The sequence below is a fragment of the Podospora pseudoanserina genome, chromosome 1 (assembly GCF_035222485.1).
Source record: "Podospora pseudoanserina strain CBS 124.78 chromosome 1, whole genome shotgun sequence".
NCBI lineage: Eukaryota > Fungi > Ascomycota > Sordariomycetes > Sordariales > Podosporaceae > Podospora > Podospora pseudoanserina.
The window spans coordinates 8,121,218-8,134,998 of NC_085920.1; the positions used below are offsets into that span (position 1 = coordinate 8,121,218).

At 50.3% G+C, this 13,781-nt stretch overlaps 5 protein-coding genes and 1 non-coding gene across 6 annotated transcripts; 4 read left to right on the top strand and 2 right to left on the bottom strand.

The window, feature by feature from the left end:
• Positions 1 to 636: 636 nt before the first annotated feature.
• QC764_122800 (uncharacterized protein) lies at positions 637 to 2,373 on the bottom strand (the record flags this gene model as incomplete). The annotated part of the gene is made up of 1 exon (XM_062943515.1): positions 637 to 2,373. The coding sequence occupies one exon, from the start codon at positions 2,371 to 2,373 to the stop codon at positions 637 to 639; it is 1,737 nt and encodes a 578-aa protein (XP_062806639.1).
• A 796-nt stretch (positions 2,374 to 3,169) lies between these two features.
• On the bottom strand, positions 3,170 to 7,114 carry QC764_122810 (uncharacterized protein; the record flags this gene model as incomplete). The annotated part of the gene is made up of 4 exons (XM_062943516.1): positions 6,763 to 7,114; positions 4,730 to 6,650; positions 3,461 to 4,666; positions 3,170 to 3,406 (listed from the first exon to the last, which is right to left on the bottom strand). The coding sequence occupies exons 3-4, from the start codon at positions 4,085 to 4,087 to the stop codon at positions 3,170 to 3,172; spliced, it is 864 nt and encodes a 287-aa protein (XP_062806640.1). The 5' UTR covers positions 4,088 to 4,666; positions 4,730 to 6,650; positions 6,763 to 7,114.
• Positions 4,844 to 6,970, top strand: TRM1 (RNA methyltransferase tRNA(m5U54)methyltransferase; the record flags this gene model as incomplete). Its single annotated transcript, XM_062943517.1, has 1 exon — positions 4,844 to 6,970. The coding sequence occupies one exon, from the start codon at positions 4,844 to 4,846 to the stop codon at positions 6,968 to 6,970; it is 2,127 nt and encodes a 708-aa protein (XP_062806641.1).
• A 333-nt stretch (positions 7,115 to 7,447) lies between the features above and the next one.
• QC764_122830 (uncharacterized protein) lies at positions 7,448 to 9,016 on the top strand (the record flags this gene model as incomplete). Its single annotated transcript, XM_062943518.1, has 1 exon — positions 7,448 to 9,016. The coding sequence occupies one exon, from the start codon at positions 7,448 to 7,450 to the stop codon at positions 9,014 to 9,016; it is 1,569 nt and encodes a 522-aa protein (XP_062806642.1).
• Positions 9,017 to 9,276: 260 nt separating this feature from the next.
• Positions 9,277 to 9,350, top strand: QC764_0026680. The gene has a single exon. It is a non-coding gene; the product is annotated as a tRNA-Val (tRNA).
• A 3,081-nt stretch (positions 9,351 to 12,431) lies between these two features.
• On the top strand, positions 12,432 to 13,781 carry QC764_0026690 (uncharacterized protein; the record flags this gene model as incomplete). Its single annotated transcript, XM_062940126.1, has 1 exon — positions 12,432 to 13,781. The coding sequence occupies one exon, from the start codon at positions 12,432 to 12,434 to the stop codon at positions 13,779 to 13,781; it is 1,350 nt and encodes a 449-aa protein (XP_062806643.1).

Genomic DNA, 13,781 nt, shown 5'->3' on the forward strand with positions numbered 1-13,781 from the left:
GGTGGATATATCTTCAGAGTGTTATTGTTGCTTAAGGCGGGCAGCGAGGGAAGAAAGCCAAGTATGTTCATTCAATGGGCTTGAGGAAAGAGGACTGTAGATGGAGTGTGGTCCGTGCGTGGTGGTTGTCACTCAGGGGTTTATTTACATCGTCATCAAAACATCAAGTAGAGGCCGAGATAGAGCAGGTCGGTTGCAAACCAGATACACTGTGCAGGGCTCTAGACACACGAGATGGTCGTGATGGTGTAATTTTACATAAGGCACAATATCGTAAGATACACAAATCAGGTGACCAAGAACTTGCTCTTCAGGGCTTGCAACCGCCGCCGATTCCCTTGCTCGTGGGGCAGACCAGCCGCAATGATTCAGAGGCAGAAACTAAACATAGAGTTTCCTTTTGATAGCCCGATACAGCATATCTGGTATATTCAGACTGCCTTAGCTACCGGTCTTCTTGACCTGAAAGGGCAACAGAATCACAACGAGCGGTGCATGTTCAAACACCAGTTTGAAACTAAGACGTCGTTGATTTTAATCGCTGGTTAATTCAGAATCTTATGTGCTCTGACAATACACTTGGGCATTCACTCTTGGAACCCCATGAAGCACTGAGCGCCATAATATCTATGCAACTCAAAACTCCCATACCAACACAATGACAGAGTCCACATCCGACTTCTCCTCCTCTTTACTGCCAATTCCCTTCTCATTAACATACGCCTGCCAGACTTCCTTCCCATCATCACGCACTTCAGCGCTAACAAGTCGCCAGGTCTTGGTCTTTCCACCCCTCCAAGCTATTTTCTGGCCCTCACCAACCGACGACGTTGAATGGACGGCGATTTTGTCAGCCACTTCGCCTCCACCACTTTTGTTTTGGAATCCTTTTTGCTGTGTCATCTTTTGGGAGGACATCTGAACCTCGATTCTGCGCGGGTAGGCTGTGATACTGTGCCCATTAATGAGAGCCCAACTGTCTGCGAACAAGAACCTTTGAAGGTAACATTCCTCGCCGCAGACATTGCTGACAAGATGACCTTTCGCTGAAAATTTGAAAGGATCCTTGTCCGTGCGCAAAACCAGCGGCCGGCCACTCACCTTCTGGCCTTGGTTTCCCTCACCAGGAAGATAGCCACCGCCACCCACAAGGACCTGAATCTTGAGGTATCTTTCTTGCTCCAAACACTTGTAAAGTGTCTCCCCCCAATTGCTGTCAGCCTTCACCTCATCATTCCCACCCTTTCCACCAGCCTGAAAGCACATCAACTGACCAACTGTATCTAGTGCTGAAGGACTCATCACAACTGCCCCTCCTCCATATGTGATCTGCTTCCCATTTTCATCATCTGCCCAGTCCTCTTTCTCGGTCGGCAATCCCACCAACCACTCTCCTCCATCCTCAAATCTTGTATCCATTTCCCAAACCAACTTCCTCAAATTCGGTATGAACACCTTCTCATCTACTACCGCGAACCATCTTCTCGTCTTCCCAGCTCCAACCTCCCCCTTTCCAAACCTCGACATCAACAGCCTCTGAAACAACTGCGCATAGACACCCCCTTTATACCGATCACTATCCTTGCCTTCCCTCTGCTCGACAACAAACACCGTCCCATCAATCCCAGCCTGCCACAACCTAGCCTTCACCTCCACAACCTCCGACTCAGTTGCCTTGCTCAACACCAATAGCAACCCCGCTCCATTTGACCTCCTCTTCTCCTTCCTCTCTCTCTCCGCACTATGATTTGTCAAAAACCCCGCCCAGTCCCTCACAAGCCCAAAATCATCCCTCGACACCCTCTCATAATCCGACGCAATCCCAAACAGCACCTCCCCCGGATCCCCCATATCGTCCCTGGGCACGTCAACCGGCACCTCCACCACCCCCGGAACCGGCAACCTCGTCTCTTGCTTCAACGTCTCCCCGTTGTCGCTTCTTCCCTCCCCAGCAGCCGGCGGCGTCAAATCTACCCTCGCAAACCCGTGCCCCTCCAAAAAACCCCTGCCTACCCTCCTAATCTTCCCCTCCCCCACCGCCCCCTCCTTGCTTTCCACAACCCTAACTCTCTTACTCAACACCGCCACCTCCCCTTGCAAACCAGGCAAGCCCCTTACATACTCTAGCATCTCCCTCCCAAGCTCCTCCCTGCTCTTGACAGGAGCAAGCCCCTCCTTAGTAGTCTTCCAACCCGGTGAAGCCCCCTGCAACAGGTGATGACGATGTCCATCTCGTCCACGGGACCACGCCCTCCCAATTTGCATGATAATCACCAGCGTCGTGCAGGCTATGCAAGCCAGCACTGTCAACCGCAGGATTCTGGTTCGGCCGTAGGAGACCGCCATGCGGGGGAGGCGGTGATGTGGTGCCATCTTGGTGGATGGGCAACTATCAAATTGATAATGATGTTTTAAAAAGATGAATAGCTTGGACGTAAGCGGTCAACCAGACAAGGCAAAGAAGAAACCGTGCTGCCGCCGCTGACGAAAAGAGGCCGGCAAGTGCATCAACGATCGGTAACCAGCGATTGGATGGGTATCATCTCGTAAGGCCGAATCATTGGCTGCGAGTGCGATGGGACTTTGTTTTGGCTACACTGCAGTTGAGTTGTAAAAGGCACGACGTCTGTCTCAGTAGGAAATTCTGCTCAGATTGAAAGGAATGGCTGTAAAAGTGAAGTCACTTGTTTTGTTTGACCTCGTGGCCGCTTCGAGCTTGGCATTATCAATGACGGAACGTTCCCCCCGTTTTGGGGAAATGGTCTTACAGTGGGCACCTCCTGAGCCAGGAAATCAGCCTGAACTTTGCAGAATCACGGGAAGAGCATGAAAGGAGCACATAACGTACATAAAATCGTGTTGACAACTTTCAAGATTACCCTCCCGATTATAGCAGCTCGCTGCAGAATATCTATACCTCCAACCAGTTTCGCATAATAGCTTCAACACAGACAAAAAACAAACAGTCTCAATTTCCTCATCACACAGATACCTCCACTTAGGCCTTCTCCTCTTCAAATACATCTGAGAGGGCACAAATTTCCATACATTGCCAAATGCCCAACATATGAAAGACAATCACTAACATGCTTCAGGATATTTGTAGCAGTCTGACATCCCCACCTCTCTCTGTGCAGTACCGCAAATACACGCCAAAAGGACCCGATAACTACTGCTTGTCCTGGCTCGGTTGCGACTGTGGTTGAACCGACATGACAAAATGGGCGGACGGATCAGGACATATCATCGGTGCTTTTTCTCCAATCCATGGTGCTGCTTGGGTCGTGTAGGACTCGGGCATGTTAGCCAGGACAATGGATTTGGCTTTCTGGTATCGTGCAAAGCAATCGCTGAGAATATCGTCGACGGTCTGGTGTTGTTCGACAATGCCCGTATCAAGGAGTTCCTGTCACCAAACTGGGTTAACCAAGGGCTCAAGACAGGCAAAGCGGCCACAAACCTTGAGAAAATCTTCAACCTTGACGAACTCAACTTTGTCCAAACGATAGCGATCGGGCAACCCACTGTTGTGCATAAGAGCGAGTATTCCAGCATCGACAGTGTTGATGGCGGCCAGCACAGTTACCGGGGTGCCGTCGGTCGTCTGGAACGAGCCAAGGGCTGTCAAAACAGCTCCAAGGATGATCTGAAGAAGCATGAGAAGCCAGCGCAGGACGCTCAGGATGTGATAAGAGTAGAAGTATTTGGTTCGCTGGGTGACGATATCTCGGTAGAGGCCTTCTGGAAGACCCTTCGGCGGCCAATACCAGGAAGAAGGGTGGACGACCTGGTGCGTTTCTCCCTCCCTGATTGCCCCGAGTCCATGAGCTACACGAGCCCACTCAGCTGGAGTCAAGAAGCGGTGCGGAATGTTTGTGCCTGGCTTTTGGCGTCCCTGTCCCTGTGGAGGTCTCGAAGTGACCGGGTTGCCACTTCCGGGACGGCCCGTAGCAACTGGGATGCCAGAGGGTTTGTCGGATTTGTAAAAGCTCTCGCCTGTCTCTGATCGCTGGTCGCCTTTCAGGCCGTGAAGACTCAGGCGACTGGGGTCTCTGGAGAGAGAGGCCATGCCTTGGGAAATGGACATGGAAAGGAGGGGAAAATACAAAATATTAACAGAGTCCTGTTGGAGAGAATCAACAAGTCGCCAAATGCCCAAAACAGCTGGTTACAGCGGAGGTAGGAGGTCGAGTGTAGTCAAGAAACCAACCTCTGGCAATCAAATCAGTCGGGCGTGTCCATTTTGCCCAGGCATGTTTGTCAAGCACAGCTGGCGACAGAAACTGGACAAGAGGAAAGCGCGAAGAAGGGGCCATCTATCGCTTCGGAGCCGACGAAGGAAATGAGACCGAAAGGGAAGGCTTTGAAGTAGGATGTCGAAACACCACAGTTCAAAGGCGGCTCCTTCTAAGTCTCAGAAACTCAACAGACGGTCCAGCTTTTTGAGAAGCAACCACCAGCTGGCGGGAGAAGTTGCAGGCGCGTCATTGCATGATCTGATCTGAGGAGGCAGCATGAAACAAGCCCAGATCTGACAACTCATTTCCCAACCCGTTTTTAGCAGCAGTATTGGACCTGAGGTTAGAACTGAGGTCATCAAGCTTCTCGGTAAAGCAACTCTTTGGACTGCTTGCCATATGATGATGATGGCGACAGAGGCAGGAACCTTGATGGCTGGTTAGAAAGGGGAAAGTGGGGTGGAGCTTGGAATCAAGGTGGGATGGCTCACCGCCTGGCAGAATCACAAAAATGTTGGTGGCTCAGGGTCCAGGCAAGTCTCTTGTCAGAGGAATAATGAATTGACAGCTCCGCTCGCGACTTACATGGCAGTAACTTGTCACCGATGCGCCTGAGCCTGTTCTCGGCCTCCTATCGATCCATAGTCGGCAATTTCTACCGACCACGACGATCATACTACCTGCCTCACGTCTCGGCCTTCCCCCTGTTTAAACGCACCCACAGCGTTCTTTGCGCCATGTCCGACGACGAGCTTCCGGGCCTCGATGCCACGCCGGCCAACGGTCAGAGAATCAAGCACGACAACGTGATCTATACCACAGTGAAGGAAGGGCTCGCGCATATTCTCGTCCCCGAACAGAAAGATGCCAAGGATGGCCAGGAGGTGCAACAGGTCTTTTACAACCCAATCCAGCAATTCAACCGAGACTTGACAGTTCTGGCAATGAAGGCATATGGAAAGGAAAAGGTGAAGCAGAAGAAAGTTGCGAGCGAAGCAAGGAGTGGCAAGTTTGCCGAGAAGAAGAGAAAACGAAAGGAGCAGACGCAGAGCGAACGACCTGCAAAGTCTCCTAAACTCGGTGATGATGCTGGCGCCGAGGAGGCTGTCGGCGAGTCTGCAGTTGCGCCAGCGGACACTGAGATGCCGGATGCGAAGGAGCTGCAGCCCGCAATCCCCGAACAAGATAAGGAACTGGGGGCTCAGCCAAGCAATGGTGCTGATGCTGCGAAAGAGAAGAAGAGCTCTGGCGTGGAATTCACAATATTGGACGCTTTGTCTGCCAGCGGCCTTCGTGCTTTGCGCTATGCCCACGAAATCCCATTCCTCACCAAAGTAACCTCGAATGATCTCTTGAAGGTGGCCACCGAGTCAATCCAGCGCAATGCCATCCACAATGGCTTGGCTGACAAGATCAGTGTTTCCCACGACGATGCCCTTGCTCATATGTACTCGGTGGTTGTCGACGAGCTTCGCAAGCGCAGTGGGCGTGCTGGGAAGGCGATTATTGCCAGCAACAAGTACGACGTTATCGATCTTGACCCTTATGGAAGCGCTGCTCCGTTCCTTGATGCCGCTGTTCAAGCTATCAGGGACGATGGTGGGCTGCTTTGCGTCACCTGCACAGATTCTGGCGTTTGGGCCTCCAATGGCTATCCTGAAAAATGCTACGCGTTATACGGCGGTGTTCCGGTGAAGGGTTGGTACAGTCATGAGGTTGGGCTTCGTATTGTCCTGCATTCTATCGAGACCGCCGCAGCCAAGTACGGCCTCGCAATCGAGCCGCTCCTCTCACTATCAGTCGACTACTACATGAGAGTGTTTGTTCGCGTGACTAGGTCGCCAGCTATGGTCAAGTTCCAGGGAGGCAAGAATATGGTGGTTTATAGTTGTGGTGGAGGATGCGGTTCCTGGACCACCCAGCTTCTCATGAAGAATAAGCCAGCACCAAACAAGAAGGGAAGCGGCATTTTCTACAAGCACGGGTTTACGAAAGCGCCCACAGCGCCACCCCTTTGCGATCACTGTGGCTCGGTTACCCATCTTGCAGGGCCGATGTATGCAGGCCGGATCCATGACCCTGAGTTCGTTCAAAAGGTCATCGACGAGGCTAACGAGGCCTCACCCGAAATTTATGGAACACTCCCTAGAGTGAAGGGTATGCTGTACACAGCACTCGAGGAGTTCTTGCCGACTCCCCAAGAAGTCGAAGCTCAAAAGGACAGCGGCAAATTGGGCAAGGTGGTCAAGAAGAAGGTTACGGAAGCTGAGCTGGCTGCCATTGACCCTTATCCTTTCTACTTCTACCCTGCGCAGGTGGCAGGCCTCATGAACTGCCAAAGCCCCCCAGAAGCACATTTGAAGGGCGCTCTCAAAGGTCTCGGGTATCGCGTTACTCGAAGCCATTGCAAGGCTGGCAGCATCAAGACCGATGCGCCATGGTCAGTCATCTTCCACGTCTTTCGAGAATGGGTCCGTCAAAAGGCACCTGTCAAGGAAGCCAATATCAAGGAGGGAAGTCTTGCCTGGAGACTTTTGCGCTTGGGGGAGAAGCAGGAGACAACCGAAGGGGGTCTCACGGAACCAACGAAAGTGGACGATGCGGTTTCCAAGATCACCGAGGTGGTCTTCGATGAGGAACTGGGCCGCGAGGAGAATAAGCAGAAGCTTGTGCGATACCAAATGAATCCGAAGGAGAACTGGGGCCCGATGAGCCGAGCCACTGGAAAGTGATGATGGCTCAGCGGAAGTTGCGGACAAAATAAATTGCATCAACAGGCAGAGCGTGGTTGGTGTCACCTACATGTCTGACATGTCGGAATCGTGGCTTGTGTTGGACACGGAATCGCGCAAGGAATACGACATCGAATGGAATTGGTGATGGAGTGGCTGACTGATAGAAACCAGGGGGGTTCCAACTTGCGACTCCTTGATTGCCAACTGTTGGTGTCTGGAGAATACTCCGTACTCCACTACCGTTGACCCCACCAAGGAACCACCCGGCAGGATGCTTGATAACGCAATCGGGCACTCGACTCTCGGTTGCGGACGTCCTTGCTTCAAAGGGGTGGTTTTGAGTGCAGCTCAAACCCTCTTACACCATCCATCAGTCTGGTGAGCGTTAGAAATCAAATATCCACCTCACAATTAAATTGTCAGTCATAAATTCCATATTTTTGCTTTGTTTTCGCCCATTTTTCCAAGGTCAAAATGTCGTTCCTTTGCAGGCTCATGCCCCGAGCCTTCAGAAGGCGCACAGGCGCCAAAATGACTGTCGTTCACATGCCGAGAAATGCTGCCACAGCGACCCAGACGACAACAGCAGCCACATCAACACCAGCCAACATCACCAACAGCGATGATCTCAGCCAACTCAACCATGATCAAATTGTGTTCATTCTGCCTGCCACCAGAACACACGTCCCCAGTGGCGACGGTTACTTGATCTACAGCCTCATCGAGGCGTCGCCTGAAACCATCAAAATCGACAATAGTGATGGTGTGGATGAAAAGCAACAGCCCTTCAAGCTCGAGGTAACACACGCCTCGCAACTACCGAAGGATCCGGGCCTCGCCCAGCTCTTACTACCACAACACCCGACAGACGGGGAAGGATCCCAGCTCCCGCCGCCACATCTCCGATCGGACACCCACATCATTGTTAGTACCAGATCTGGCATCCGACTGGCTGTTCCCTTTTACGAGGTGGTTCTGAGGCCGTTGTTGGATGCGCTCGGACTTGAGGATAACCCAAAGTCCGAGCGGGGTTATCGATATGAGGTGACCATCACGGAAAACGAGCACACAATTCGGGATTTTGCCTCGACACATCTCACCAAGGATAGGACGAGAAAGAGGACGGTTGTGCTGCTGAGTGGGGATGGAGGGGTGGTGGACTTGCTGAATGGGATTGGGGAGGCGCAGGAGCATCATGATACCAATGAGGTGCCCACTGTTGGGATTTTGCCGTTGGGAACGGGGAATGCGCTTTTTCACAGCTTGCACAAGCTTGAATATGGGAGGTATCCAGAGGGGAAGGGGCCAAGCTCGTTGGTTTTGGGGCTGAGGACTTTGTTTACGGGGCGGCCGGAGAGGTTGCCGACTTTTAGGGCCGAGTTTTCTAGGGGGGCGAAGTTGATCGGGGCGCCCAAGCCGATTGTGAAGGACGGGGAGGTGGAGGATGAGGTTGGGAAAGGGTTGAAGGAGGTGGATCATCTTGTGGGCGCAATTGTGTCTTCTTATGGGTTTCATGCAAGTTTGGTTTGGGAGAGTGATACACCTGCATATAGGGTTCATGGGGATAAGAGGTTCGGGATGGCGGCGGGGGAGTTGTTAAAGGAGTCGCATGCCTATGATGCTGATGTCGAAGTGCGGCTGAAGAGTCAGGAGGAATTCAAGCCGTTGGTGAGGAAGGGGAAAGGTGAGGAAGGTGGAAAATATGACTATGTGCTGGCAACCATGGTGTCAAACTTGGAGAAGACGTTTACGGTCAGTCCAGATAGCAAGCCGTTCGAGGGACAGCTGAGGTTGGTGCATTTTGGGGATGTGGGCGGGGAGAAGACGATGGAGATTATGCAGGCTGCCTACAGGGGAGGGGAGCACATCAAGATGGAGGAAGTTGGGTATGAGGAGGTTGAGGCTGTAAAGGTAGTTATCAAAGAGGAAGATCCTAGGTGGCGGAAGGTGTGCATCGATGGCACTATTGTAGAGGTTGAGAAGGGGGGCTGGATGAAGGTTAGAAGGGAGAGGGGGGAGAGACTGAAGGTTTTAGTTGCATAAGATGCTGCGTCTACTCGGGGGAGCAAGAGTTGCTCTGGATGAGAGTATAGATGGCTGTAACTATGGGAAGAAGTAGGTTCTCAGGAGGCCTGTTGTGTGTCCATATTAGATACTGGAGTTATTAGCTATCCTCGTGTCAGGTGCCCCATTCGTTCAAGATTTTGGCTTCCTTCCTTGCTAAGGTTTGGACTAAACTGCTTGTGTTGTCGTTTGTCTCCACATATATACCAATTTCAAAATCTGATGCATCAACAACCAATGGTTTCGTGGTGTAGTTGGTTATCACGTCAGTCTAACACACTGAAGGTCTCCAGTTCGAGCCTGGACGAAATCAACCATTCCTCTTTTTCAATTTCTTTTTCATTCTTTCTGCACCTCAGAAGGTGTCGCTCTGTTTTGTGTTTATTGCAGCTACAAAATTTCACGTAAATGCCATGGTGGTCATGTTTGTGGTATTAAGATTCGCTGCAGGTTCAGCCATACAAATAGGTGGTTCTTTCCCTGGGTGCAACCTTTCGCTTCCACTCCGGGGCAGGCTCTGTTTGACAGAAACCTTCCAAATTGCTGCTGGCCCCTCGTAACCTCTCTGGCCTGGGTGGTTGCAACTTGAACTGTATTGAAGACCTCGAGGTTGGATGTTCATAACTAGGCCCCACGCTCCAACGACCATGGCCAGTCTCGCATACACAGACAAGACAACGACGAAAAACATGGCTGATAATCTGATGCCCTCGGGAAGCAACCAAAGAGCAACAGCATCGAACCATAACCCTTTCCCGACCCTCCTTTATGAATGATGGCAATTGTATTGACCTGATCTTCACGATCCAGATGTCGACAACCGCCTGTGCCACCCCATCCGATGATAGCGCAACGGCGCCTTCCCCACTCGTGCTCGAACTGTCCGTCGTTCACTGCAAATCGATCAAACCCACAGCGGCAGCTAATCGAATCCACGGTGTTTGGGTGTGTCTGGTGACGAAATCGAGACGAAAAGGGGGATCTTGTAAGGCTCGGCCCGAATACAACCCTGATGCTGTGGATAGGGCTGGCAGGGTCGCATCCCATCACGGCACTCAGCAATTGACGATTAACGACGATGCGATGACCCGCTCGCATCTGCTATCATCGGGATCCGCTTTGAATAACCGACTTGAGAGTCGACAACAACTTCGTTCTTTGAAGCTCTTCATGGCGAGATTGGTGACAAAGAAGCAACCAAAGCGGCTCACGGAATCTGCCATTTCGGACACTCGCGGTTTCTCTGGTAGCACGTGGAGCTGCAGTTGCAGCTGCGGAACAAGCCTCACAAGGGAGATCTCGTTTGTGGCTCTGTTACAACCTGCCAAGCCATGTCAGCGTTGTAAGCACATGAGCACGGTTGGTCACGCAACCACGGCGACCCACGAGGCCAGGAGCGACCCCGAGACAATTGATCGCAGGGTATGGCGTCGAGAGAAATGGCACAAGACCTGCGGGCAGGAGGACACTGGACGACCAGGTAATGATAGCACCTGGGATGGCACCTGTGATGCGGTGTCTCAAGCAGTCACCGGGACACAGTTCCCCAACAAGCTCAGCCTATTGCTTGAGAATTATTTAAGAGTAGCGAGTTTCCCTCGCTACTTATACTAGTCCTGACCTAAATAGTTGTTGAAATAGGTGCTATTGAGGCCTGTAAATATAGGCTTAAATAGCTATCGGCGCAGTACACTGAGAGCGAAGAAGACTTTGACTGCAGCATTCGACAGTTGCTGTGGCACTGAAGGAAGGAGGATTACAGGGGCGGCGCCCTGTAATATATAGAAGAGAATCACTGTAACATAGGCTTGTGAGGCACTAATAAGTGTGGTGAACCAGTATATTGATTGAACCTTGTAGACTAAAAAATACCACAGTGAATAAGGTGTGAGGCAGAGGTCTTATAGGCCATCGGCCCTTTACTCGCTCGTTAAGGGTGACTCCGTTCCCGGGCCACGTTACAGGCCACGTTGTGCTACCGTTTGACCACTGCAGGGCACCGACCTTAGCGCTCGGCTTTCCGGGACCTCGGATTGCTTCCGGAGGCCGAGCTTCCGTTCCGGTAACCGTAGTCCCTAAACACTGCTGATTTAAGCCATTGTATTGCCTTTGAGGCCCTGTAATATACAGGGCCCAGATACACTGTAAAATCCACAAATAAAAGCTGTATTTTAATAGTTTATAATTAAATTAAAAGAATAGACCTAAAATGATTGTATTTAACTATAGTAAAATAGTAAAAGAATATATAAATATAACCAAAATATTATAAATATACTTTCAGTAAGTTCCTAAATAAATATACTTGCGTGATAGTAGCTCGCTCGCAGGCTGCACTGCACGTAGGACAATAAAAAGACACTATAGGCTTACAGACTACATAATAAATACCGGAATGGCCTGATTGGATAGCTAGAATTGCCTGCACGCGTGCAAGGCACAAAATATAAAGAAATAGAAGTCGATAATTTATTTAAAATAGAATGTCCGAAGCAAACCGCTTATATGTATTACCCTCCCTCCCTAAACTCCTGAATCCTCCGAAAGCCCTATATCCTTAGCCCTCTGATTAGAAAGGCTTTAAGCTTGTAGCTGCACTTTAAATTACTATATTAAACCTTTAAAAAAAATACTCGGTTAAAAGTCACTTTTAATAGTTAATTTACTATAGGTAAATAATATATAATAAAATATTTTAATATAAATACTAAATACAGTAAATATAAATTATAAATTATATAATGCGAAACTATTGACAAATTATTTAGTTCTTTTATATATATAGGTTTAATGCTAAGATCTACATTACTTTTTTTCCTTAAAAATCACGACTAACTCTCGAGGATTATAGATAATTCCTTAGAATCACGCATAATTCCCTTGGGCCTTAGATGATTTACTTTCCATTAGTCGGTTTTCCTCTTTCCTAATTAGTCTCTAAGCTTCCGCTTTTCCGATTGGTTATTCCTTTTGGATATTCACATTATATTTATAATAAAAAGTTAAGAAAATCCTTGCTTAGCGCAAAAAAAAACTATAAATAAAGCACCTTATAAAATAAAAGGACTATAGTAATAACGAAAGTATATAGAAGCCGCTTAATATTTAACTGACGTGTATGGTATACTAGTATAGTCCTAACGATTAGCAAAAATACCCCGACGCGGTACGCGGCGTAGTGCACGGCGCCAACCCTGCCACCTTATTGGACGGTTACGTGAGCGACCCCTCACGAACGAAATTAGGAGAATCAATCGTTACCAGCCACTCTTGCCTAAAACTTTCGTCTACGCCCAATTAATTATATCGCCCAAACGAAATTCCAAACACAAGCGGCCTACTCTGTCGACCAGCTCTTTAAGAAAGGAAGCCTCCTTTTCTTTCGTTCTTTACTATGGATAAGAAACAAACTTCCCCGAAACTTTTACAGGCAGAATTTCTGCCAGCCGAAGAAAAGCAAGTTCCAGTAAATCCGCCGCCACGAAAACGACAGCTAGATAGCAACAACGACGCCGAGCCACAAGCGAAGCGAGCGCGGGCGACACGACTAACATCGGAGCCAGTACGATTAACGCGAAAGAACTTGGCCCTCTTTAATAAGATAGGTAAGAAGAAGACCTCCGACCCCTCGGATGATTCGGGATCGACGAAGACTATATCGACTACGACCTCTGGCTTTGCTATCCAGGCGTATAAGAACGGCGTCCTCGATCCCTCCAGCTCCAAGCCTCCCAAGGATTTGGAGGAGATCTACCAACGAAGCGCCCTACCCCGCGGGACGGCCTCGCCTACCGAGTCAGAATACAGCGATTATGTCGACCGGGTCAACAGGGCCGCCAATGAAGCAACTGTGGTTATCGAGACCACAGAACTATTGAAAAAACATGGCGATAAGAGATATAACCGAGCGTTTAACCAGGCATTTACGGCCTTCCCGAAGGACGTGGGCTTCAACCATGGCCTGTCCGCTCCCCAGCCGGATTTCGTCGAAGGACCAGAAATGAAGGACTTCCTCCCGTTTCCGGTTGACGAACTCGTCCCAGGGGCTGTCCTCTACAAAGATAACCCTCGTGTGGTAACATTACCGCACATAGCCGGAGAATGGAAGGGCCCCGACGGGAGTATGGCAGAAGCAACGCTGCAGAGCTCCTATAGTGGAGCAGCACTCGTCTACGCTCGGAACCAGGCCCTCGCTTTCCAAGGAAAGTCTGACCCCCCTAGACACGCAAGTATTATGACCTTTACCACGAATGGTACCCAACTTAACTTTTACGCGCACTACGCAACTCCCGCCGGAAACGGCACGCTTGAATATCACCAGTTTCCTATTAGGTCGACGAGTTTAGTTAACTCTTACGAGGAATACAAGGAGGGCCGGAAGCACCTCAGGAACGAACAGGATCACGCAAGGAGACAGTCACAAGCGCTGAGAGACGAGTTAAAGGAGTATTACGAGAAGCAACGCGGCAGCAGCCTCCATCCTGTCGCTGAAGAAGTACCCACCTTGACTGTACCAGACATCGAACTACTGGACACTTACGAAGACGAAGGCGACTACGAAGTCGTCGAACACCAGCCTGTCCACCAGCCGACTCCGCCTACGACATCCAAGCACCGGAGTGGCGGGACGCACGCTCACCACTCGCACCACTCGCATTCGACGCCGCACTCGTCGAAGGCTCCCTCGTCCACACACAGTTCCACTCACAGCAGCGGTGGCAAGCGAAAAGCTTCGTCCTTATAG